A 25,850-nucleotide genomic window follows, 5' to 3' on the forward strand; every position below is an offset into this window, starting at 1 on the left:
GGTATACTGTTGCAAGGAACAGGTGTCCCCTGTTGTCACGAGCACGACTCGTTTTACCCAAACCGTTCACGCCAACGCAAGGCGCTCAGGGTGCAAAGAGACCTCCCACTGTGGTTTCGGGAGGGTTGGGGGTTTTGGGAAGGTGCAGGAAGGTGGAGTCCTTCTTGCTCGTGCTCGGACCGTGGGCGCCTTTCGCCAACAGAGCGTGAGCGTGGCCGTAGATGGCAGCTGTTATCGGCACAACTGACAGGGAAAGTTCCTGAACCGTGAGGATCAACCCAGGGCCAAAGCAGAGGGAAGAGAGATGTTTGTGAACTGTTGTCAGTGTGCACCTTTAACATGGCGTGTACACCAGCAAACACACACAGGCAGAAGTGTGAAGTGAACTCCTTCACGGCCTACAAGGCTTTAAATCTCCCGTAATTACAGCAACACGGGCCGGGAGTAGAGAAAGCGGAGCGAACGTTTCACTTCCCCGCACAGCGCCTCTGCTCTCCGTGTGTCATATCCATCAGGGCAGCACAAGAGCTACTGGTTGGGATAAATTATGAGGCAGGAAGGCCTGCATTCGAGTGCCATTAAAAGCCTTTAACAGCAGTGGCGTGGGCCTCATGCCGACCACACAGGAGTCTATCATAAACATGGGAAAATCGGCCTTTTTATACACACTGAAACTGTTTTTTTGTGACTCGGATGGTAGAATTCAGACCGAGAGGAAAAAAATCCTGTTTGTGCCCATTTTACGTATAATTATCATAGCTGTACCATAATTTTAGCCTCTATACAATGTATTATCAATAGTTCCAAAAATCCCATTGTACAATTACTTTACCCTTTAATTTGTGGATTTGCATGGTGGAGTTGCAGTTACGGAAGACACATACGCAACAAGCATACGCAACATCACCGTCAAGCTTACAGACATGAATGGGACAAAGATTCCAGTTTACTGGGTGGTTAAAGCCAGTAACTCGCACTAATCTTTATCTAGCACTTGATCTTAAGGATCTAGGAGTTGGCTGAAAACATTATGTTATGGGGTCTGTCCATTTAGGGCCTCAAAAATGATCAATAAGATTTTAAATTGAATTAAAAAATGAACCGGCAACCAGTGCAGTACCGCAAGAACTGGGGTAATGTGTTCTCTCTTTTTAGTACCAGTCATACTAAGGACTTAGTGTAGGATTCTAGGGAACCGAGGTCGAATTTAAGGCAATGCTGGTGCCAATGGGCTTAAAATTAACACCTCTGTTTTGCTTTCATTAAAGGGTAAAAAGTTCAAAGCCATCCATTCTTTGACGTCATCCAGGCAGTCAAGTAAGGGTTTTAAAAAGCTTGTATGTGTCTGTTTTAGGGGCAGGTAGATTTCCATAGCATCACCATAAAAATGGAATGAAATATCAGATTTCCTTAAAATGGTTCCTAGTCGGAGAGCATATAAAGAAAACAGCAAAAGGCCAAGTACAGAGCCCTGGGGCACCCCATAGTGAACAGGATCCCAGGAGGATGTACAGTCACAGAATGCTGACAGAAAAACTAGGACCTAAACCATTCTAGTGCAGTCCCTTTGATACCCACACAATGCTCCAGTCAGGAAATTAATACACTATGGTCTACCATATCAAATTCTGCTGTAAGGTCCAGCAGTACAAGGATGGCATAATCACCAGAATTAGCAGCTAATAAAAAATCATTATAAACCTTCAACAAGGCAGTCTCCATGCTATGGAGGCCTTTAAAAACTGACTGTAAAGGTTCCAGAATCTTGTGCTTATCCAAATATGTCTGGAACTGGGACAGGACCAGTTTTTTCAGGAGCTTCAAGATAAACAGGAGTTTAGAGATTGGTCTAAAATTATTCGGAGTGGAGGTGTCTAGATGGAGTTTCTTTATCATTGGTTGCACTAGAGCCTGTTTGAAGTAGTTTGGGACAATGCTGAAGGTAAGAAATCTATTAAGCAATTTCTGAATGCAGGGACCTAGATCCATAAAAGTATCTTTAATTTCACATTTGAAATCACTTCCTCAATGATGGACTCAAACTGGCTCAAACTGACTGATAGATGTTGGGAAAGAGGATGAAGCAAATGGGTCATTCAAAGGCGTTGTAATTAGAGCTCTAATATTTTTAACTTTGTCCACAAAATAGTTCAAAAAGTATCAGGGGAGGCTTCCACATGCATTAAGGCAGATTTTCTGAGCAACGTCAGAATGGAAATGTGTATGTGTACAATAATTTTTCTCAAAATTCTATCATTTTAAGCTGCTGAGCTCGACCCCGACCTGAGCCCGACTAAAATAAGGGATAGAAACTGAGCCAGAACCTGCCAAGATTTACATCTCTTCTGTGAGGTGTGTCGTATTGCTTGGACTGCTGCTGAGGTAATACTGTCAGATCACTCGACAAAGGTGAGTTTTTTTTTTTTTTATTATTTTATTTCTTTTCGCAGCCATGCTGGTAAAAATGGAGATCCTCCTGAATCCATTTCCAATGTGCGGGGTTGGAGCGCAGTGACCGTGGATTACTGACAGAAATGGTAATTTGATTTAACATGTTGATGAGAACATCTGCCAGCTGGTCTGCACATTCTCTGAGCTTCTTCCAGGTGTGTTGTCTGGTCCAGCAGCCTTTCATGAGTTAACTCAATAGGACGAGGGATGATTTTCTCACATTCATAATGTTCCATGTGTCGAACCGTGCATAAAAGTAATTAAGCACATCCGGTAGGGTGGGGTCACCGTCGCAGGCAGAGGTGGTAGTCCTGTAGTTTGTGACAGACTAGATGCCCTGCCCAATGCGCTGTGTGTCCACTCACCACGAAGCGGCTGAAGTAAGTGAAGTGATTGTCATTGTAAAACACTGAAGCACAGCACATGGTGCACACAACAAATTGTGTCCTCTGCATTTAACAATCACCCTTGGTGAGCAGTGGGCAGCCACGACTGGATGGTACTTTGCTCAGTAGCACCTCAGTGGCACCTTGGCAGTTCTGGATTTGGCAAACTTCTGATTACAGGTCCGTTTCCTTACCAGCAAGGTCAACCACTGCCCTGTGTACTCCTCGAAGTTGATAGTGTTGTCGCCGTTGGTTACAGCCCCCCTGATCATTTGCATGTCAATGAATTCAAAACAGACTTCAAGAGCAGAGATGGCTCCTGCTGGCCAGGTTCTCACCTGCTTCAAAACTGGTTTTGTGCACCTGACAAGTGGTCTGTATGCAGGACTTAGCATAACAGTCACTGGGCTCCGCTCATGTTTGTGTACACAAGATGCAGCGCGTTTATCCCGCGACGCAAAGTGCACATGCTGATGGAAAACTGATTCGCAATTGCTGAAATCTTCAGCGACAAGGAACAGTCAGTCAGGGTTTGACTAAAAGAAAATGGTTTTGTACTTCCAGTACATTGACTGGGTTAAACAGAATCACTTTTTTAAAAGAGAGACTAAATTTCAATGTATAACTAAAATGACAATTGTGACAAAAATAAGACTAAAATGCTCAGACTTTAAGTTGATACTAGACTACATTTAGAGCATTTATCAGACTAGACTAGACTAATAAAAACAAAAATGACAACTTGACACAAAGACTAGACTAAAACTAAAATGATGACAGGCCGCCAAAAACAACTATTCATCCATGTAAACTGCATGTGTTTTTACTGTGGGAGGAAGCAGACCACCCATTTTTAACCACCAATTGTAAATGGTGTGGAAGTTCAGGCTGCACCAGCAGGGAAGGCAGCAGCTTTCCTTTATGCCTGTCCCTCGCTGTGACGCCTGTCTTCGATGAAAAACAAGAAAGCTTTGCAGGGCAGCCAAAGCTACTGGACACAGAGAAGCAAGGAGGGGGAGAAAGTCAATGAGGCTCAACGCCTTTCAATAACAGTGACCTCTGAGCCTGAAAGATTTCAAAGACGGCCGCCTGGATGTCTTCTGGCAAGAACCCCACATCCAGTCTAATAGCGCAGAGTGACAGCTCTGACCTTTCCTTCATGACTCCACTACTTTGGCAGGTACAATGTAAAAGCACAGCCTACAAAAAGGTGAAGCTGCAGGCTTCTACGGTGTCATTGGAAAGCCCTGGTGACCAAAACTGCCTCCATCCCAATCAGGCCGGGGGTTATTTTTAGTTGACGAGGAACAAATCTGGAATTCTGGCCTGGGATTGTGTGATTTTTGGGACCGCTCCTTCTCAAAACATGAGTGGAAAACTTTGGTGAGCCAAACAGGCCGTTAAACTTTGTGCTTGTTTAAGCTCCCGGCTTCATAAAAAATATGACAGGCTGGGTAATTATAATATTCTACGACAGGGCCGAAATCAGCTCTGTTGTTTCGACTAGAACTGCAGTGCCCATCGGTCCACGGTAGTGCGTCAACATGAATCCACCATAGTACGGTAAATGGCTGCGTGTGTGGGGTGATGATTGGGAATGATGTTTGGGATCAGAACTGCCTGACCCAACTCGACTGAGCTTGCGCTGTAAATGAACAGTCAGCAAACACAAACATTTGGTCTATAGTACCTATTCGCTGCTTGAAAATTTGTTTCAGTGATTGGTAATAGTGTTTCGCATTATGTAAATTAGTTTTATTAAATGATTTGAAATTCTCGGCTGCTGTTGTCAGGTGATGTGTTTTAATTATTGTGTGAAAGTAGATGCTAAGGAGGTGAAACGAAGGCTAGACTCTGGCCATGATGTTTTAAACACACACATTTCCTTTCCCTCTTAGTCTAGCGCTTGTAGCATGTTCACAGAAAGAAAAAATGCTGTACTTGTTGGGTCTGATTCTGTCAGGTTCAGCAATATTTCTCCCCGCAACTCTGATGCTGTCTGGGTTTGATGCTATTTTGATGCTATTACATTCTACACTACAGAACAAAACCAAAACTGTGAATGAACAAACACAAGGCCATGTTGTAAAAGAAAACAGTGAACTTTTAGTGTGATGACAGCTTAACCAATAGGGAAAGTTTCTGGTTTCATAAAGAGTTCCTACATATAAAACTTGCATTTTCTTAACTTATGACAATGGCCATCTCTTGACATGATGATGACAGTATGCAGAGCAGTCAATTGAGACAACATTTTCTGACCCAACTCCATACCTGCTCGCCATGTTCCATTCCAGCGCTGGATTCTGGGAGTTTCTCTCGCTCTCTGCAGGCGTGCCACCTTTCCCACCATCCTTCTCTGGACGGAGCTGCTCCCAGCAGGCTGTGCCGATGTTGATGGACTGCAGGTCCACCTGATACTGCCGGTCCTCCACCTCGGAGCCAGGGTCCCTCAAGATTCCCAGGTTCAGTGCTCTCCTGTATGGAGGGCAGATATAAATTGGGGAGTATTGGCCTGGATGTTAATAAGCCCCCCGTTCTATGTTTATCCAACTATATTTTAGCATAGGAAGCAGTACTAGAACAATGAGGCTTTATAGAGCATACCAGTCCTCTTAGCGTGGAAAGTTCCAGAGTGAGATGTTGTGCTATACCTTCTGGACCATCTCAAACAAAACACAGGGAACAGATACCAAAACGGCACAGACCAAACTGTCAGGATAATTTACATGCTTCCACAAAGACGGCCTGTTGATTTCCACATTGCCCACAAACCCCGGAGGTACGCTTTGTTCCATTATGCAGGGGCACTCCTGCCATTATGAGTGAGTGGGCACTAACCCACTCCAGACACTGCACATCATGTTACAACCAACACTTACAGAGGAATACTAACAAAATACTGTGTTCACACGAGAAAGCCTTTGCATAAAACTGTTTTTTTTTCGGATTCGAAAAAAGCCTGCGTCCACACAGAAGGGATATGTGAAATATTTGTATCCACATGAAGATGCAGAAAACGTCCCAAGCACTATTTTAATGCCCCTCCACACCTGTAAGTGGCGCAGTAACTTCCCCACTCTCAAATGTAAAAGGGCCTGTAAAGTTAGGCCCGACCTGGCCCGAACCAAACATTTACATTTACAGCGTTTACCAGATGCCCTTATCCAGAGAGACTTACGATCAGTAGTTACAGGGACAGGGACACAATGGCACTAAGTGGGGTTTGAACCTGGGCCTTCTGGTTCATAGGCGAGTGTTTTACCCACTAGGCTACCACCCAAACACAATTTGACCCAACCAGACCCAACAAGTACAGCTTTTTAAAAGCCCTGCCATCTTTGCGTGCTCTAGACTAAGGGCAAAACACCTTTAGCAATTCATACGAAAAGGATAGGTACTATAGAGGAAGTTCATGTTACCTCAGCGCTTACTTACCACATGAACTCAACTTGATCTGACCCAGAAAAAAAAATGAGCCCGAAACTGACCCCACACCCACAATGTGCACCGTAGGGCAGTTTTTTGAGGTTCTTTGAGGTTCTGCACAACTTTGAACATGTTATCTGCCATTGTTGTATTTATGACTGTGCATTTTATTCTTATTTTAGACAAAATTAACCATGACTATTTTAGAAAAGTTTTAGTCAACAAAAACCGATGACATTTTAGTCTAATATTAGTCAATGAAAAAAAACCCACCACCAGTGCCTCAGGAATGGGGGTGTTTCATTAATATTTTTATCAATAGTGGTGTTATTAATTGCTCAGACTTTGACTGGATGCATTAAAATTATCTAAAGGATTTTTCGTCATGAATTTTGACGACAAAAAATAAAACTAGGCCTCAGACACCAATTTACAAAATGGCAAACCGAGGTTCTGTATCGGCACAGCAAGCAGGTGAAAATGCCAGCCAGTGTTACAGCCACCTATAAAGCATCAGGAGTGCACAGAAGCTTGAAAAAATGGGTGAGTTCTCACGCAGTGTGGCAAGCTTACGGAAGCGTACTCAAAAACACAATGATGTCAATTTTATTCGTCTCTTGCACAGGAACAAAAAGCTTAACATCTGTAGATGACATCAGCACTTGCGCGGTTATGACACGTTTATTTGTCCTGCTGAATGGGAGCGAGGGATTAAATGGCATAAATAAGGACTTCAAAAAATGCCAACAGACGTCGCGACGGCACCGTCGTGACTTACATTGGCCTCACCGGCGATTTTCATACACAACCTCATCGTTTGGAGAGTCGAGGAAAGTCATTACCAAAAAGAAATGTTATGACAATATGATCTAAACACAACAACAGTGCATTCGAGAGATCAGAGGTGTTTAATTCAGTCTGCAGACACATCAAGCTACAGCACACCAACTTTCGCATTTCCCACACAGCTTTGGAATCTCTTGGTGGTATTTTGTCTGATTTGTCTGATTGCCCTCTTGTAACATTATATCTCATTTCGTAGTGTTTTTCAAACCTGAGGCCCGGGTTATCATAAATGGCACAAGTCAGAAGTCGGGCAGTGGAACCGGCTCCTGGTTCAATATCAAAAGACATATTTCACCTATTCTGAGGAAATGCACGAGCCCTTATTACTGATGAACGAGGAGGGGAGGAACTTCACTGTCCACCAGGGTTGCTTGAAAATGCCTCTGACATTTTAGACTGCACAGCGTGCCCAGGAGGAATAAGACGAGTGGAAAGTGGTAAGACGAGTGGGGTGATTCACAGCACAGCACACGGTGCACACAACGAAATGTGTCCTGTGCTTTTAACCAATCACCCTTAGTGAGCAGTGGGCAGCCATGACAGGTGCCCTGGGGACGGTGCTTCCGCTTCCCTAACCGCTAGGCCACCGCAATAATATAGAAAACTGAAAGATAATTAAAAGTCATAAGTTACACAGATGAGGGTGACAGAAAGCTGCCTTGGCTCTCGCTCTAAATTCCATCCTTCGTTAATTGCAGGAAAAGACCGCAAAAGCACATTATTTTTATGAGAAAATCCTGCTATATATAAAAGACCGATCAAAAGGGAGCATTTCATGGCGTTGAGGCTATTATTTTAAACATTCTCTTCCTTCACACAATTTGAGGTCATATTTAGCTCCGCCAAACAGATTTCATATCGGGCCTGAAATACAGTACTGCGGCCTCCCCGCCGCCCTGTTTGTGGGCACACCGGGGGTACGGAACAGTAGTTTAATTCCACACCAAGAGCGCAGTGGTGGCCACTTCCTGCACCACATTCCCATGCACCCTCACAAAGAGGCCTTTTACGCCACCGACACAGCCAAGAATCCCTCATTGTTTTCATGAATGTTATTAAGCGGCCAGCATTTACGACATGAGGGATTTAAGTACAGTACGGGCTCAGGAGGGCTAGTTCTCTGTACCACATTTGTGCTATGACCTTCAGGGCAGGTCTTCTGTCATAACTGATGATGTTCTGCAAGTGAAATGGGGGGAGTGAAGTAGACCCACAAGAGCAGAATGGGGGTTGGAATCATGGTCCGGACTGGCTGGTAAGCACTGATCAGGTTTCCCGTGTTCCTGTCATGTGATCAATCATTTAAACTGTAGCGCACAGTACAACACAGGCGTCAATCTTTCTCCAGATAAGCCTGCATCCTTGTGCTCCTATAACCTAGTGAAGAAGGGAATGCCCTGCTTCCACCAAGTGTGTTTTTTCGAGGGGGGGGGGGGGGGGGGGGGGGTTAAATGTGGTTCAAGGCAATAAAAACAAGACCACAGGGCAATCTGGAGCAGAATAGGCTTGTGGGACCCGGAATGAGGATCTGGCTGAGGTTCTGCAGGTTAGGCATGTGCACTAACGTGGCCTTCAGCTCAGCAGGGAGGTTCACGGCCCTCCAGTTTTGTAAGTGTGGGTGGGTACACTGTACGCCCGGCCACAGGGGCAGGAAACACTGGGGTAATACCAGGCTTCCAAGCTCCTGGCTCTTGTCAGGAGCCAAAGCTGCAATCCGAGCTCGCAGCAGCCCACACTGCTTCCCACTCCATTTCCCTGCCATCACATGCAATACATGTCTGCCTGCACGCACCACAGCCTGCTGGTGACTGGTTTCTCTTAATGGTCCCTTAATGCATGTACTTACACACAAGGTAAATAACACATACACAGCCAGAGGCTTCTGGTTTTCTGCAAACCAGTACCATGCTAGGCAGAACTTACCCGCTTTCACCCACAAATACCGGGAAAACTTAGGAACATTTTATTTCCATCACCAAACTGAACCAAGCACTGTCTAGTCATTGGCATCAGGTTCCTGATATGATCAACGCTGTTTCTGTACTACTGTGGTGACCACTACAATACAACACAAGTTCTAATGTTACCAGAGTCTGCTGTTTACCAGTACCAATGCACCGAGGAATGATGTTGTCCTGCTGGTCACGACATGATAACTACAATGAAATGACGAAAACGAGGCAAGACATTATTTCCTCTCATTTAATCACGATATTATTATGAAGTATTTCTGTTTCATTAGTCTCCCATCTGGTCGTAACTTCCACAAATGATGTAACTTCTGCGTTTGCGGCATTTTTTTAGATTTCAGACTACATGTGGTGGGATGGCTGGGAGAAAAAGACAAAGCGATCTTTGGATGCACTTTCTTTACAAAGGTATGTCACTTCAAATGGTTCCCACACAGCCTTTTGACCCTTTATACTAAATCCTCATACTGTACTAATGTATCACATATATTTAAATTTAAACTTCATAATTATTCATTTCACACATCACATAGTGAACCGATTCTAGTCGGTTTTATGCTATATTTCTTCATTTTTTCTCTCTTTTATTATAAAAAATTGCCAGGCAAATGCTGAGTGTCTTAACACCAGGCTGCGCTCCCACATGGCTGAGGTAAGGATCTCTGGCCAGGATCTCAATCACCCCAGTGGGAACCTCACATGGCTTATGATACATGAAACTCGCAATTACTTAGTAAGTTAAGAACCCATTCTGACGGTGGTCCGCTCTCAATTGCCAACGGTCCGCGACTTCTGGGTAACAACATTGTCAAGATTTATTGCCCAAGTCAAGTTGAATTACATTTAATTTGCATCTAAAATTATAGTAATTAGAACAGTGAATTAGAGCTGCAAGACGTCTTTTAGACAAGACGAGAGAGTGATGCTGCGGACGGAGGGAGTGAGTCAGCATTTTTTTATTGGGTGAGGGCTGCCATTTTGTGGCATTTTTGTCAGGTACTTGAAGTTAAATCTATTGGTTTATAGTCAGTTTCTAAAACTGCTGTTGTGAAAAGTGCATCAGAACGAAATCAGAACATTATCAAAAAGTTGATGCCACTGAAGGTAATACAAGCATGATATTCATCTCAAGTACAAGCTTAATTAGTATGCATATTAACTAAATGTAAATTGTCATTTTCAATTTGCATGTAACAACATTATGGACTATTGTCTTTTCCAGTTTAATTACATAATTAGTCAAAATGAAAAGTGAGATAAATATTTGGAGTTTGGGAAAAGTTCCAGGACAAGAATGCACCCAGACAAGAATTTTGGGCACAATGATCTATATTCAAAAAGCATTTCGGTGCCTTTAATTTATATTGCATCCACTGCAAAAAGCTCTAATCACATTTTACAAATCTGGAGAAAAATCTGCAGGATTTCTGTGCAAAATTAGTAAATAATACAATTCATGATCACAGCAACATCTCTATGCACTAGGCAGGAAGGTCTGGGTGTAATAAGTGGCAGGATATGTGAGTGTGCATGCTTGGAGCCTGAAGTACTGGCAGACAACAGAAACCGATCATTCACCTACCAGCATACGGTCACTGGGAACCATTCGAGGGGAGCTGGCATCACTTTAAGCTGATAAGACTTTAATAACCTCCACACCCCTTAAATGCATTTATACAAAATAATGCAAAAAAAAAAAAAAAAAGAGAAGCTAAACACAGGCACAGCGCTGGAGATATTGGAAAAGGGGGTCTTTTTGCTTGCAGAGCGGTGGTGTAAACTGAAAATCCCTGTTTGCACTCCGATTTCAACATCTTAATTGCCTCAGCCATTTATCTCCCATGGAGTTTATGTGAGAGAAGGAGTCGGGCTGTAAACACAGCACATTGGCCGCGGCCCTCTGAGGGCCCATGTGGCCAGCACGGATGGTCGAGAGATAGAAGCCCTTCCAAGTCATTCTGGGGTTCAAGAGGGTTTTAATTCCTACGCCCTGTTTAGCTCCTCATCATTTCACAGTGTGGCTGATACGATCGAAAACCTGGCCGACCCCGAAGATCTAATTCAAACACCACACCTAGTGATTATCAGAGAATGCTGGAACTGGGATCTCCATGCATGAAAAAAGGAACAGGATCTGGACGAGGCAGCAGATCCTGCTGCCTGTTTACTCTACAGCACTGTGGTTTACATCAAGCTGCAGTGGCAGCCACATGCTATCAGCATGATCCAGGGCTTCTGCTCTGATGTGTCTGTCCAGGCTGATTTGTCCAAGGTCTGCTTTGTATACCAGGTCCAGATGAAGCAGGTAGCGTGAAGCCAAGTTCATGTGATTAAACCCAAAAGCCATCAAAGCAAAATGCCAACCAGAGTCCATCTGCAAAAAGGCATAGACTTTGTTTCTGCAATCTATCTGAAGGTGGTTACAGATCATTGTTGGAATGACTACTATTGGTCATTAACATTGTCTATGTACAAATTTTCCTTTTTTTTTTTTTTATCAAAGAATGTGCACTGACATGGACTAAATCAACCAAGTATGAACAGAAGACTTTGGCCATCGTCGTCCTTAAATATGAGCAAAAACGGGCCTTCAACTTCCCAGAGGAGTAAACGATGGGTGGAAGATGGAAGAGTTTCAGATGTGAAGGTGTGAAGGCCATGACGTCTTGACTTCCTCATTGCTATTCGAACCAGACGCAGCTGAGACACTTTGTGGTGATGTCATCCACATACCATATTAATTAGAAAGGGTCCATTTTGAATGAATCCTAACACATACATGAAAAGACTATTCCATACGAGTTTATAATCAGCGTCGGGTCGAGTTAAGAGAGGTGGGAGGGGATTGTGACTGTTCTGCACTACAATCATTTCCATCAAGGCATAACAAAGCAGGCACATGCTTTAATGCTACTTACACCATAATTAAAGGAAAATAATCCTCAGATGTGAAGTTAGAGCCAATCTCCAGACGGACTGGCATGATTGACAGCATTTGAACCAAGAGCCCAGAATCAATGGAACCACTGTCGCCCAAGCGTGGCGCTTTTTACGGCATCTGACACAGCATCAGAGAAACTGACATATGATGTAAGGAAAAAAAAAAAAAAAACACTTTTACAGATGTGACTCAGACATGCATTTCAAAAGCACATGCTAGATTATCATAACTGGGCTGAAGAATGGATCAGTGAAGGGCAAAGGGGCTTCAGGCGGACATCTGACAGAAACCACGCCCATTTTACTGACTCACACACGCTATTCGTGATCCCACCTCTGATCAGAGAGTGGAGACTCGCTGTGATTTACTCTCACAGTAAATTGGGCTGTGAGCTGGGCAGTGTTTTACAACACTGTAAAATTAGTACCGATTTACGACTTGAACATCGAACACCCAACTGCAGGTTCTTTCCAGTCTCCTATAATTGATTGAGCGCCTCACTGCTGACCAGCGCTTAAACAATCTGGTTTGTGTTTGGTGTCATACGTGTCATCTCAGGGTATTGTGGGATGTCCCATTTTTCGGAGAAAGGCAGACTCTTTTGGAAGGAGCTCTTTGAAGTTGATTGGGGCGATGTTAAATCAATATTCTGACAAATGTTTAAAGAAGTGAGATTACATGTCAGGCATTTATCCGCGTGGGGATAAAGGATGGAGATTTTATTCCTAAACAAATCTGGCTAAATGATGGTCATATACTACAGGTTAGCCAGTAAAGCTGCACAAACATGTAACCAGATCACAGAAACGGTAGGTCGTCGACCCAGCGCTGTATCCCCCAACCTCAAAAACAAATTAAATAAATAAAAAGCAAAACATTTCAAACTAATTCAAATGTACCTCTCAGTAAACAAAGAAATGAAACAAAATACAATAAATTGGTTCTGGAAGCTCCCAGCATAATGGAATTAAGAACTTATGTTCAGATCAGAAGATTTGTTTTTTCCCCCCCTCCAAAGTACGGGACGGGTCTGAAGCCCAAAACCTGCCCGCGACAACGAGACTTTAACCACTTTCTCATGAGATAATGTCCAAATCCATTTGTCAGCAAGGAGTACAGAGTAAAATAATTAAAATGATCTGCAGCACAGATGCTTCCCCTGTCAGCTAATTCCGGCTCCCAGAAAAGCACTCAGAGGAGTGTTTGCAATTCCGAGGCGTATCTGGGCCGCTTTAACTGCTCCGTATATTTATACAAAATGACGTCTCGGAAGAGGGAGTTCTCAAACCGGAGATCATTGAAAAAAAATGGAAAATCTGCCTCTGACATATCTTGGCAGATTTATGGCCATGATGACAGTGGGGTATATTGTATGTATGTGTGTGTGTGTGCATCTATGTCTGAGCAAAAGTGAGATGGAAACAATGGATGGAACAAGGGACAGGAGTTGAGTGTGTAAAGTTGTGCAGAGTGAGTGTAATGAGTGGGCAGAGCTACAGAGCAGAGTGACAAGGAGTAGAGCAGAGTGGAGTGAGGTGCATGGAGTATGTGGCAGTGAGTGGAGTTGAGCAGAGTGAGTAGAGTGGTGCAGGGTGAGTGTAGTAAGTTACCAGAGTGTTTGAGCAGAATGAAGTGCAGCAGAGTGAAAGGAGTATGACAAGTAGAGGATGCAGTGTGAACGAAGTGTTACACTGTGCAGTCAGTGAGCAGAATGACTGAGTGGAGTGAGGTGCACGGAGTGTGTGGCGCAGCGTGAGTGTAGTTAGTGAGCAGAGTGACTGAGCGAGGCGGAGTGTAGCAGAGTGAATGGAGTGTGCCTAGTGGAGGATAAAGTGTGGAGGGTGACACTGTGCAGTCAGTGAGCAGAATGACTGAGTGGAGTGAGGTGCACGGAGTGTGTGGCGCAGCGTGAGTGTAGTTAGTGAGCAGAGTGACTGAGCGAGGCGGAGTGTAGCAGAGTGAATGGAGTGTGCCTAGTGGAGGATAAAGTGTGGAGGGTGACACTGTGCAGTCAGTGAGCAGAGTGACTGAGTGGAGTGAGGTGCATGGAGTGTGTGGCACAGAGTGAGTGTAGTTAGTGAGCAGAGTGAATGGAGGTGCATGGAGTGCAGTGGTGGAATGTAACAAAGTATTTGTACTTAAGTAAATTTTTACGTATCTGTACTTTACTTAAGTAAAAATAATAATGCATACTTTTTATTTTTTGTCTCGTAATTATAAGGTTTATATACATAGTTTAACGCAGTAAATAGGTCTAATAATATACTTGATTGTGCTAGTTACTTTGTTACCACTGGTGTTTGGTTACTGTTGTGTTTCCCTTTTACTGCTACAGAAATGTTGAATAGTTTTGCAAGTACATAAATGATTTAAAGATATATCATGTCCTGATTGGTTTATCTTAATGGTATATTAGTGGGTAATACCTAGTAGATAACTTGTCATCCACATAATTCTAAGCTACACACAGTATTGCAGAGCGCACGCACAATAAGCACACCAAACTTTCCAATGCACATATACTGTATAATTGCTTGTAATTATTATGAGCAATGACATCAGTACAGGCATAAGTCAGTATATGTACTATGCTTTTACAAAATGGCACACCCCAGATGTTGAGACAAACCATTGTGTGAATACTTTTACTTAAAAAAAATACTTTAAAGTAAATTTAAAAGTAAGTACTTAGGATTTTTACTTAAGTAAGATTGTTGATGTAGCACTTCTACTTTTACTTGAGTACATATTTTGCAGGTTACTTGTACTTTTACTTAAGTACTAAGCTTCAGTACTTCCTCCACCACTGATGGAGTGTGTGGCGCAGAGTGAGTGTAGTCAGTGAGCAGAGTGACAGAGTGGAGTGAGGTGCATGGAGTGTGTGGCGCAGCGTGAGTGTAGTAGGTGAGCAGAGTGACTGAGCGAGGCGGAGTGGAGCAGAGTGAATGGAGTGTGACTAGTGGAGTGGAGTGAATGATGTGGAGTGATTAAGCAGAGTGAATGGAGTATGACGAGTTGAGTGAATGATGTGTAGTGTGTGAGTGGAGTGAGGTGCGTGGAGTGTGAAGAGTGGAGGTTTGGGTGCCAAATGAACAGTTAAACCCTTGAATTTTGCAAGAGAAATGGAGAATAAGGTTAAAAAAAAAAAGCCTGCATGTTGGACACTCTAACCACAGCCTTGAACACGCAATACTGGCAATATTTGCCTGTCGAACCACAGTAGCATACCCAGCATCCCCAGCACTGCTGAGAGGAGAAGCCCAAGGGGCTTGAATATCACAAGCACACAAACGAGTTCAGACGCTTGGTTTTAGTAGCCATGAGGAAACATGGAAGATAATAAGGCAACAGAAAACAGGATTCTCCCCTGAAGTGAGAGCCGGTGAGCCTCTGATTAGGTCTGTGTGTGTTTAAGTCAAGAGCCGGCGCTCCCGTTGAACACAAAAGCCTCTCAGTAAACAGCACACGTGAAACGCATTAGAATGGGTCAGACATCAAAGAGCCCAACACCAGGCTTCCTTCCTCACGACCCTGCCGGCAGGAAATGCTCTACAACATCCTGTGAGCTGACCAGCAACGCGGGGGTGAGGAGGATTCTGGGAGGTGAAGCAGGGCCATGAGCAGCAACAGAGGGGATGGAACTGGCAACATCCCGTTTTTTTTTTTTTTTTTTTGCACAAACGAGCATGATGCTACATTTGCATACATGACAGGTAAAGTGTGAATTCTGAGGACCAAAATGGACACCCATTTAGTACCGTGGAAGTAGTGGCCAGTGACACGTGGAGAGGCCGTCTGCGAGGACGCTGGGGAGTGAATTAGAGGATAAAAGGCTTCAGCGGGAATCTGGGCCTAACAAAAGCCGGCGCTTAGAGGAGGCCGCCGTCAGTCCGCTCAGCTCAGTGTGATCAAAGTCGGGTCTGGTCCATCTACCGCGAGGCCCGGCTGGCAGATGACCTCCTGGTGTCCTTCAGAAGCTCGCTGACAGGGAGAGGGAACACATTACAGCTACTCCACGTCAAGGTTCCATTTGGCCTAAGGTGCGGCGGGTTGGGACGGCACTTCCAGTAGACGTAGCTCTTGGGTTTAATACGTTGTTCTGGCGGCCATGTGACACTCATTAGACTGGTGATGATCTGGTGATGTGAACGCGCAGCTTGTTTAGGGTGTGTGTTATTGATGATGCCCAACACATGTCTGTCAGCTGGTGTTTCAAACTGAACCTTTCTGCCACTCTTTGAAGAAAAATTAAGTGCTTCCAAAAAGCCAATAATGCCAATCCATTAAACAGCGTGATCGACCTTAAAACGGCTTCAAATGATTTCACTTGTTCAGACGGAAAAAAATGGGCAGCAACACCGACTGCTCCAAGGCACGTCATCATAATTGAACCAAGTCGCGCCAGCAGTTGGAGAAGCTCGAGCGGCTATGTGCTCTCAATCATGATTCTGTGTGAGTGAAAGGCATAAAACTTGGTCTATGTTTGAGTATGTGACCAGGCATCTGTCAGTGTGTGTGTGTGTGTGTGTGTGTGTGTGTGTGTGTGTGTGTGTGTGTGTGTGTGTGTGTGTGTGTGCGCACGTAATTGATCTACCAAAATGAAATGTTAACCATACAGACGAGAGGACTTCTTGTTCTTTCCACTAAACAAAGAGAAGGTGATGTTGACACTGCAGCACATTTCCATGTTGTTATTCGAGCATGTGTTTAACGCACCGAACTCGTCTTGCCCAGGAGACCATTTCATCAGAGCCAGGGCAAGACTTCTGAGCTCCCTTTTAAATGTCTTAAATTAGGCCACTTATTGTCCTCGGCATCAGAGCAGAGCTGAGAAGGTCTAATAAAACCAGTACAGGTGGAGGTCCTCCCTTATTGTTTATTCGTGTTTTGTATTTTTATGGCACCACTTTTTTCCCTTGCTGGAAGAGCGGCCCGCATAAACAGACATGAGGGCAAAACAGAAACGACCAGAGAATTACTAGAAGCGGGACCCTCAGAAAGCATTTGACTGCAAGGCAGTGGGGCTTTAAAGTCCAAATTGGGCACCCCGCGGTTGTAATGTGCCTCTTATTAGGGAGGCATTAAGCAATTATACCATTTCTCTTCCACTGCCACAGAGGCGCTTGTGGCTTCACACATGGACATCTGAGGGCCTCAGTGCAACTTTGCATTGTCCATGTGTCTGAGCGCAGGATCAGCATGTGCTTGTTGAGCCCGAACACAAATCTCTATTAATAAAAAAAACTATTAATAAACAGTTGGTACCTTCAACATTACCAAGAATTGTTACTACATCTCCTGCAAGACTGACCCGAGAGTAGACTTGATGCTACATCCATTCTCCAACTCAATGAATTAAGACCTAAACTACCAGTCAAAAAGCAGGAGAAAGCGAAGTTTGTCTGATGAATCTGTCTTGAAAGTGAAGTGATTGTCTTGGTGAAGCCCTGCAGAACAGCTCAGGGCACAGACAGCAAAATGTGCCTTCTGAATTTAACCCACCTCTTTTAGTGAGCAGTGGACAACCGAATGGTACGTAGATCAAGGGGACCTCAGTGGTACCTTGGCAGCTTGGGATTCCAACCCACAACCTCTGATCATGAGTCTGCTTTCTTATCCACTAGTTCACCACCAGGCCACAACTGCTTTGTTCACCATTGTAATCATCAAAAGCCACTTTGTGAGAGCATGAACCTTCTGAAACCGTTTTCTAACTTAAGATGGTGGAGAGAAGCCAAGAGTGTGAAATGCTGCCATGGTTTGTAGAGATGCAAATAAAAAAAAAAACTTTTTTTAAAATTATTATTACAAAACCTCTCATATGGTGTTTCATATTGTCATTGTTTTTGTTCTATAATGTATAAAATACAAGACCTATGCAAGACCTATTCAGAAGAAAAATAAGCATAAAACAACACAAAATAATCCAATGTCAATTAACAAGTCCATTTTATTTGGGCGGTCAAGAGCTGCTGAGTGTGACACAGTATAGGGTAGTGGAAACGTGGTGGCACGGTTAAACCCCACTACTGTCCAAAATGATTCCCAGGGTTATCAGACTGCAATATTTCAGGGACAGTAGACAGCAGTGCATGAGAGAGCCAGAGCACCTTATCTCTCTCTGCTCAGATAAATCTGAAGAGACTTTCCTTCAAGCACTCTTCCCCTGAATTGGTAATTACAGAAAGTTGCAGGTCAGCAGGCTCGGGCGCCAGCTGCCCATCTGCAGGAGAGATTGACTTGTGAGACGTGACATTTTCACTCATGGACCAAGTCCAGCGCTGCACACATGCACCCCATTGGTGAGTAATGTGAACTGTTTGCAGCGCATTCATTGTCACTACTGCAGAGCAAATATTTTCCCTAAGGTTCAATAAACCAGAACAGATTTTCTCCCCTAAACAAGTGAGATTAAGACACTTATTCAGAGTCTCTGTAATTTAATTTATAATATTAAATATAATTATAATGTGAAAGTGAGACGTCCCTTTCCCCGTCCCCACTTCCCCTTCCCAAACTAATCAAACTAGATTATTTCAATAAGCCTTTAATATTCCACCTGCACCTCGCTCTTCCCCTTCCTTGGTAGGGGAAGACACATAAAACAACAACACAGCACACAGTCCCATGTGTGCAAAAACACCACTGACTGTGAGCATAACACCCATATACCATCCATAGACACACATTCAATACACAGAAAAAAAGAAATACACATCTGCAACCATGTTGATGTATGGATATTGTTCCATTATGACATGTATGACCAGTGTGTTTATGTTTGTGTGTTTTATTGGGGCAACAGTTTAGGGACAGTTGGACACACGCACACACACACACACACACACACACACAAGCATACCCATATAATCTTTCACCTACTCATATATACACACGCACACAGGGAGTAACACTAGTAGAGCAGCACATGACTGCCTGTGGACCGCATGGCAGCGTGGTATGTATTCTTAGAAACCTGCATCCTGCCACAGGACGCCCGGCCCGCTGCAGTCCCGGCCTGGGATCAGGCCCTTTACGAGTGTGCAACAGCTGAGGGGTGATCCTGCGCCCCTAGAGGCCCCACGTCCCTGCCCTGAGTGACAGCGCCCCCCAAAACATCTAGCACCTTCCGGGAAGCTCCTTTAAAAACAGGTCTTCACCCTACAATATAAAAGCTGGGACAGAAAGAGGAGGCCCCACTGCTGTAAAGAAATGTTCTCAGATTTCAAAGATAGAAAAGAACGAAACCAAGAGAATGCTGCTGCCATCCCACTTCCCCCACCAGAAGCAAAAGTGACCTGATCTTCATTTTTCCAACCGATCTGTTGGAGACCCAGAAGTAGAGAGCAGCGCGAGACAAGACGCCTGTGGTTTGGTGTTTGATTCTACAGAATTCTTATTATCTAGCCAAAACATCACTCTCCTCCAAAAAGTGTGGATTCATATACATGAAATGCCCTTAAATGTATGGTAAAGACAGCCTGCTTCTAAGCGTCTAATCCCACTAAACCCTTAAGCGCAGGGAAAGGAATACAAGTGTTGCGGTAGAAATTCTCACAGAGTATAAAACCCTGAGAATAACATCAGACGGCCCACAGATATTTATGGAATGAACCACAGGCTGTACACAGAAGTCAGCTGAGACCACAACAGAGACACAGCCCGGCTCTCCTGCTAACAGGAAACACAGCGCGGGGGCCGCACTGGAGCTAGCAGTTAGCACTGCCACTAAGCCCCTCAGAGCATGTTCCTACTGTACCAAAACACCACAAGCCGGTATCCTACTGTCCAAAAGCATCCCACAGTACTGTCCTACTGTACCAAAACACCACAAGCCAGCATCCCAGCATCCAAAAACATCACACATTACTGTCCTTCTGCACCAAAACACCACAAGCCGGTATCCTACTGTCTAAAAACGGTCCTACTGTACCAAAACACCACAAGCCAGTATCCTCCTGTCCAAAAGTATCCCACAGTACTGTCCTACTGTACCAAAACACCACAAGCCAGTATCCTCCTGTCCAAAAGCATCCCACAGTACTGTCCTACTGTACCAAAACACCACAAGCCAGCATCCTACTGTCTAAAAACATGACACAAAACGGTCCTACTGTACCAAAACACCCCAAGCCAGTATCCTCCTGTCCAAAAGCATCCCACAATACTGTCCTACTGTACCAAAACACCACAAGCCAGCATCCCAGCATCCAAAAACATCACACATTACTGTCCTTCTGCACCAAAACACCACAAGCCGGTATCCTACTGTCTAAAAACGATCCTACTGAACCAAAACACCACAAGCCAGTATCCTCCTGTCCAAAAGCATCCCACAGTACTGTCCTACTGTACCAAAACACCACAAGCCAGTATCCTACTGTCTAAAAACATGACACAAAACGGTCCTACTGTACCAAAACACCCCAAGCCAGTATCCTCCTGTCCAAAAGCATCCCACAATACTGTCCTACTGTACCAAAACACCACAAGCCAGTATCGTACTGTCTAAAAACATGACACAAAACGGTCCTACTGTACCAAAACACCACAAGCCAGTATCCTACTGTCTAAAAACATGACACAAAACGGTCCTACTGTACCAAAACCACCACAAGCCGGTATCCTACTGTCCAAAAGCATCCCACAGTACTGTCCTACTGTACCAAAACACCACAAGCCAGTATCCTACTGTCTAAAAACATGACAAAACGGTCTAACTGTACCAAAACCCCACAAGCCAGCCTCCCACTATCTAAAAGCATCCCACAGTACTGTCCTACTGTGCCAAAACCCAAACCTAGTCTCCCATGGTCCAAAAACAGATGATCTTAAGGTACAAATGTTGTATCATGACAACATTGTAAAACTACTGTGGTCTATTTTTATGACCTGCTGCAGTTCTGTGTAAATTAAACGAGTGTTGTAGATGTTAAGGACATTGAGCATGACTTTCTCTTGCTGGCCAGGAAATGGACGCGTGTGTAACACTACACACTCACTGCATCATGTGAGGCACCTGGAAATTTAGAGCAGGCTGCTGGCTTCATGAGAAAGACAAATATACGTCCTTCTGCGAAGGCTTGGAAAAAATACTCCTTTAAGGTTGGAGCAATAACTCAGATCCCTCCACTCAAACTTCCCGTTCAAATTACGGCACGTTGTCTTTGCGTAGTTCTACATGGGAGCCTATCCAAACCCATTCCAAATCCCATTCATTGGGATCAGACAGAAAACCCTTTGGATTTGGGACATAAATTGTGGGGAAGTTTAATAAAGTGGATGCTTGATTTACGTCGGTATCGCAGGTCCATTTTTAAAACAATTTTATCTTGCATTAATCCTGCGTGTCAGGCTGATGTAACCCATCTCTTACGGGTCGTAGCATCCAGGTGTTTCATTTGCTGACTGGGAAAATAATGTTTTCTCTGGCTGACCCGGAATTCCAGCGTTCCTCTACTTCTCCCTCTCAATTACTGTCATACAAAGGGACAGGAAAAGGGAGACGGAGATAAGGGAGGAGTGGGGGATTTAAGGGGGAAAATAAAGAAATTTAAATAATCTCAAAAGACATAGCAAAGACAAGCCAAATAACCTACACATCATGTTATGAGTGCAGCAAATGATGTGTGAAACCTCCCGATAATAAGCCATTTTGCCTCCACATTACCACAGAGTTCACAGGACTTTGGCAAGAGCAGGGCAGGAGCAGACATAAAGCACAGTTTGCCTCTTCAAATAACTTCATCGAGCCCCACATGACACTGTTAAATGTTAAATGCACTGTTATAGTTCAGAGCAATTTAAGAGTAAAGAAATTATTTTACTCTTCCATTTCCTTTATGGAACCACAGAAATATTAATACAAACCATTAAAATAGGACATAAGGAGCATTGTTCCATATGGGAGTGGTCAATCAAGCATAAATTGTGTAGTAAAATAGAAAGGATATGATTAGATTTGCTATTTATTAAGTGAGCCTATTTTGTGAGTACATTTGCAGATGGACTGAGCATTTAGGCCAAGAACAGATGTGCTTTGGAAAGGCTTTTCACGATCCTTCTTAGCACTGTCTTCATTTAAATGTCCTCCCACATTTTGAAGCATTGCATCAAAAGGGAATTGTGTATAAGTAGTAGTTAGTAATAAAAATATCTTTGGACTCACTGAATTGAGCACAGCCTTGTGCCTGGATAATGCGCAAATATTTTTTAAAATGTTTTTTATGAGAAGTGAAATTACATTGTGCAATGAACACTTATCAAACGTGTTTATTTTAAAGGCAACAAGGTGAAAAGGGCAAACATATTATCCTGACCATCAGGATGTACCATCATTCAATAGAAATGTCCACCAAAACAGTCCCAAAATTCTAAAGCTAAATGATGAAGTCGGCTTTGGTTGAGATAGGGACCCGACCTCAACCCTGCAGGATCTTTCACCTTAACATTGCACACTGCACTTAATGTACACTCTGTTTATAGATTTAGATTTCTGGCCTAGTTATTGTACTGAACATTGTTCATCTTTATACACTTATCGACCTATGTACATTCATACATATATTTATATTCAGCATATATATTCATAAACAGTAAAAACATATTCTACAACTACAAATAACACTTACACACATCCTTACACATTGTTGTTGTTGTTTTCTTCTACTCTGTACTTGAGAGACGGGGGCAGTGGTGGCCTAGCGGTTAAGGAAGCGGCCCCTGGTGCCACTGAGCAAAGCACCGTCCCCACACACTGCCGGTCCTGGCTGCCAAGGGTGATTGTCAAATGCAGAGGACAAATTTCACTGTGTGCACCGTGTTCTGTGCTGGGTATCACTTTACCATCTACCGGAACGGTAAATTCCTTGTATGTGCTTGCACTTACTTTGCCAATAAACACGATTCTGATCTGATTCTGATCTGATTCTGTGGACTAGACTACAGAGTGAATAAAAGGTTGTATTCATAGTTGGGGGTCCTAGTGAACCGGAACTGATCACTTCATCGATGGTAACTTAATCACGTTGTAAGTCGCTCTGGATAAGGGCGTCTGCCAAATGCCGTAAATGTATGTAAATGTACTACAGGAGGCTACAGTACTACAGGAACCCAACGTTTATACCGCTAATCCTGATTCCACTGCAGAGCTGCTGCTGCATCCTTAACTGCACCAAACACAAAACACAAACACTCCCGGGGATTCCCGGAGCGCCCTGTCCTCGCCTGACACAGGCTGCGGAGGGTGCGTGGGAGGTGGAGCGCGGCGGCAAACCGGAGAGTGCCGGCCAATAAAAGACGGCAACGGAACGCCGGCCACTGCTGCGGTCGGACTGGTTAACCCGGGACTACCAGGTTGGAAAGGTCTGGTTAACCCTGCTCATCTGCTGCGAAGGAAGCTTGCCGTGTCCCCCTGTGTGGCCCAACCTCCCGCGCCACAAGGTGCGGCCCCGCTGGCTGCTGTGAACACACAGGGTAATGGGGCACTTGGCAGCAGAAAAAAATAGCAGGGAGGAGAGAGCGTACCATTATCGCTGCGTCCTAATTCTTGGGCAGATTTTCATTTCCCCACAAATAAAGGAAATAAAGTCCTTGTTTTTTGAAACAAATGTTTGTTGCATTAAAAAAAACCCATGAAATTAGTACAAACTCCAGTCCAGACATGACTCGTGTTCATGACCCTGGTAGCTGGAAACCACTGTTAATGATGGAATATCTGCATATACGTAGAGAACCTATAGAACGATGTGTTCATTTCCCCAAGAGTCACGTTAAAAGCTTCACTGATAGTACAGTATCTGGTGGCAGTGGTGGTCTAGCGGGTAAGGAAGCCGACTCATAGGTTGCGGGTTCAAATCCCGAATCGGCAACAGTAGTGCATGTGTGTGTGTGTGTGTGTGTGTATATATACATTTTACACTTACATGCAGCAATACAAGCAATTTTGTTAATGCAAAAAAAAATAAAAAATAATTTATCTAAACTGTATATGGAGAGGAGCTCTGCTATGCCATTGTTCTCTGAGCAGCACTACAATATTATTTTCCATCTGTAGACTTTTGCTTGTAAGAAATCATTCTGTTTCTTCAGCGGATCACCACATATCAACAGCTTTATTCTACTCAAATTGATTTTTTGCCACTTTTTCCCCACAGTTGGTAAGATGAAAAACCTTTAAATAGTTTTCTTACTGTCTCGAAATTTGGGGTTTATGGGATGATTTCTGTAGACATCATGAGTATGTAAGCCTCACTCTTGCTGTGATAATGTTGTTGAACTGAAACGGTAAGTGATCACAGAGCAGCACGCCCTACCCACAATCCACCCACTGTCTGTCACCATTCCAAGAAGCGTGTCAGCCCACAGACATCACCGTCTGACCGGTGTCTCGCCCACTCACTGTCTGCTATCGTTGCTCCTGGTGGCCTTTAATGATTTCTAGTCACTGATGCTTTCTGGAGACCAGCTCGTTCTATGTGGAACGATGTGTGGCACGATCAGGTGATTAACAAGCAACTACTGAGAGCTGAGAGGGCGTGGTTGCGGTGGTGCGTTCTGCAGGTCTGCAGCGGGTGCCGTGCCAGCGTATTAAAACTATGGCGAGCGGTCCCGTGTTCATCCGTAATGAGGAGAGCCCATTCCAACAGATCAACCCCAGCTGCCTGCCCTGGTTCTGCTCTTCTCATTACGGTCATCACAGTCATCTATGAGAGAGGGCTACCAGCCCGTCTTCACTCAATCCGCTAATACGTTTATCCCGCTAAAATCTCTCAAACTTCCAGTGACCAAAATATGAACACATTCCTCATAACTAGCACAGATCAGAACTCATTGTTGGGGTCGGTATCTATGGGCAAATGATGGAATGATGGATCCTGGTTCTGGTTCGGTTTGTACATATCAAAAACGGACCCGACCAGGAAACCTAATGTTAGCCCCTAATGTCTAAGGGGGATTTACTATTAATGTTCAGATCAGGTTTTAAAACGGCACCACTGTTTGGGCAAAGCCATTTTCAAAATCATGTTTACACACACACACACACACACACACACACACACACACACTCACACACACACACACACACACACACACACAATCAGCTAGACAGGTCAGAGTGTTCTGGTCGCTTTACGTGTGAAAACACCGCATCCATCCGAACCACACAGTCTCCTCAGAGCGATGAGCATTTCACATGGAATTCCAGTGAAGCTCTGGAATGGCCAGGAAGCTCAGAAGTACAAGAAGCTTTCAATTAAGTGTTCCATGAGCAATGGAAAAAAAAAAAACAGCGAGAGAAGGAGCAAAGAGGGACGGGGGAGCGCGAGAGAAAGAGATCTGTGAGATTTTACAGAGCACCCAGACCACAAGAAAGCAGGGTCTGAAGCCGGACTGGACATTCCCAAGACTGCACTCATGAATTTGGGAAAAAAATCCCTCCATTTGGAGCTGGGAAAATGATTTCAGCTGTGTAAATTGACAGCGGCCATGCTGCAGGGGGGGTGCCAGAGAGCGAGGGCCCGGAGCATGTATCATGATTCCTTGCCCAGAAACCTCCGGAGACCCGCTGTGCCAAGGAACTGATACGGTTTCATACTGCGATCAACCAAAAACTGCTAATTGTTTCCAAATGAGTCTCACATTTAATCCATCCTTTTAGGGCAGAAACCATTTATTTTCTTGCACCGCTTCATTCTGTTTAAGGAAATCAGCAATTTTTCCAGAGATCATTAACATACAGTGTGTGTTGTTGATAAGAAACAGAATTCGGGGACAGTTGTGACATGCCCACGTGCATTTTATTCTATTATTTATTTTGTTTTAAAT

The 25,850-nt window shown here is 44.1% G+C and overlaps 1 protein-coding gene across 3 annotated transcripts in view; it reads right to left on the reverse strand.

The window, feature by feature from the left end:
* vps13b (vacuolar protein sorting 13 homolog B) overlaps positions 1–25,850 on the reverse strand; it is a 256,357-nt gene that overhangs the window by 84,632 nt on the left and 145,875 nt on the right. For all 3 annotated transcript variants that reach the window (XM_028981926.1, XM_028981927.1, XM_028981928.1), the window contains exon 31: positions 5,112–5,315. In XM_028981926.1, coding sequence (XP_028837759.1) covers positions 5,112–5,315 — 204 coding nt within the window. The remainder of the gene's footprint in view (positions 1–5,111; positions 5,316–25,850) is intronic.

Source organism: Denticeps clupeoides, chromosome 5 (genome assembly GCF_900700375.1).
Source record: "Denticeps clupeoides chromosome 5, fDenClu1.1, whole genome shotgun sequence".
NCBI lineage: Eukaryota > Metazoa > Chordata > Actinopteri > Clupeiformes > Denticipitidae > Denticeps > Denticeps clupeoides.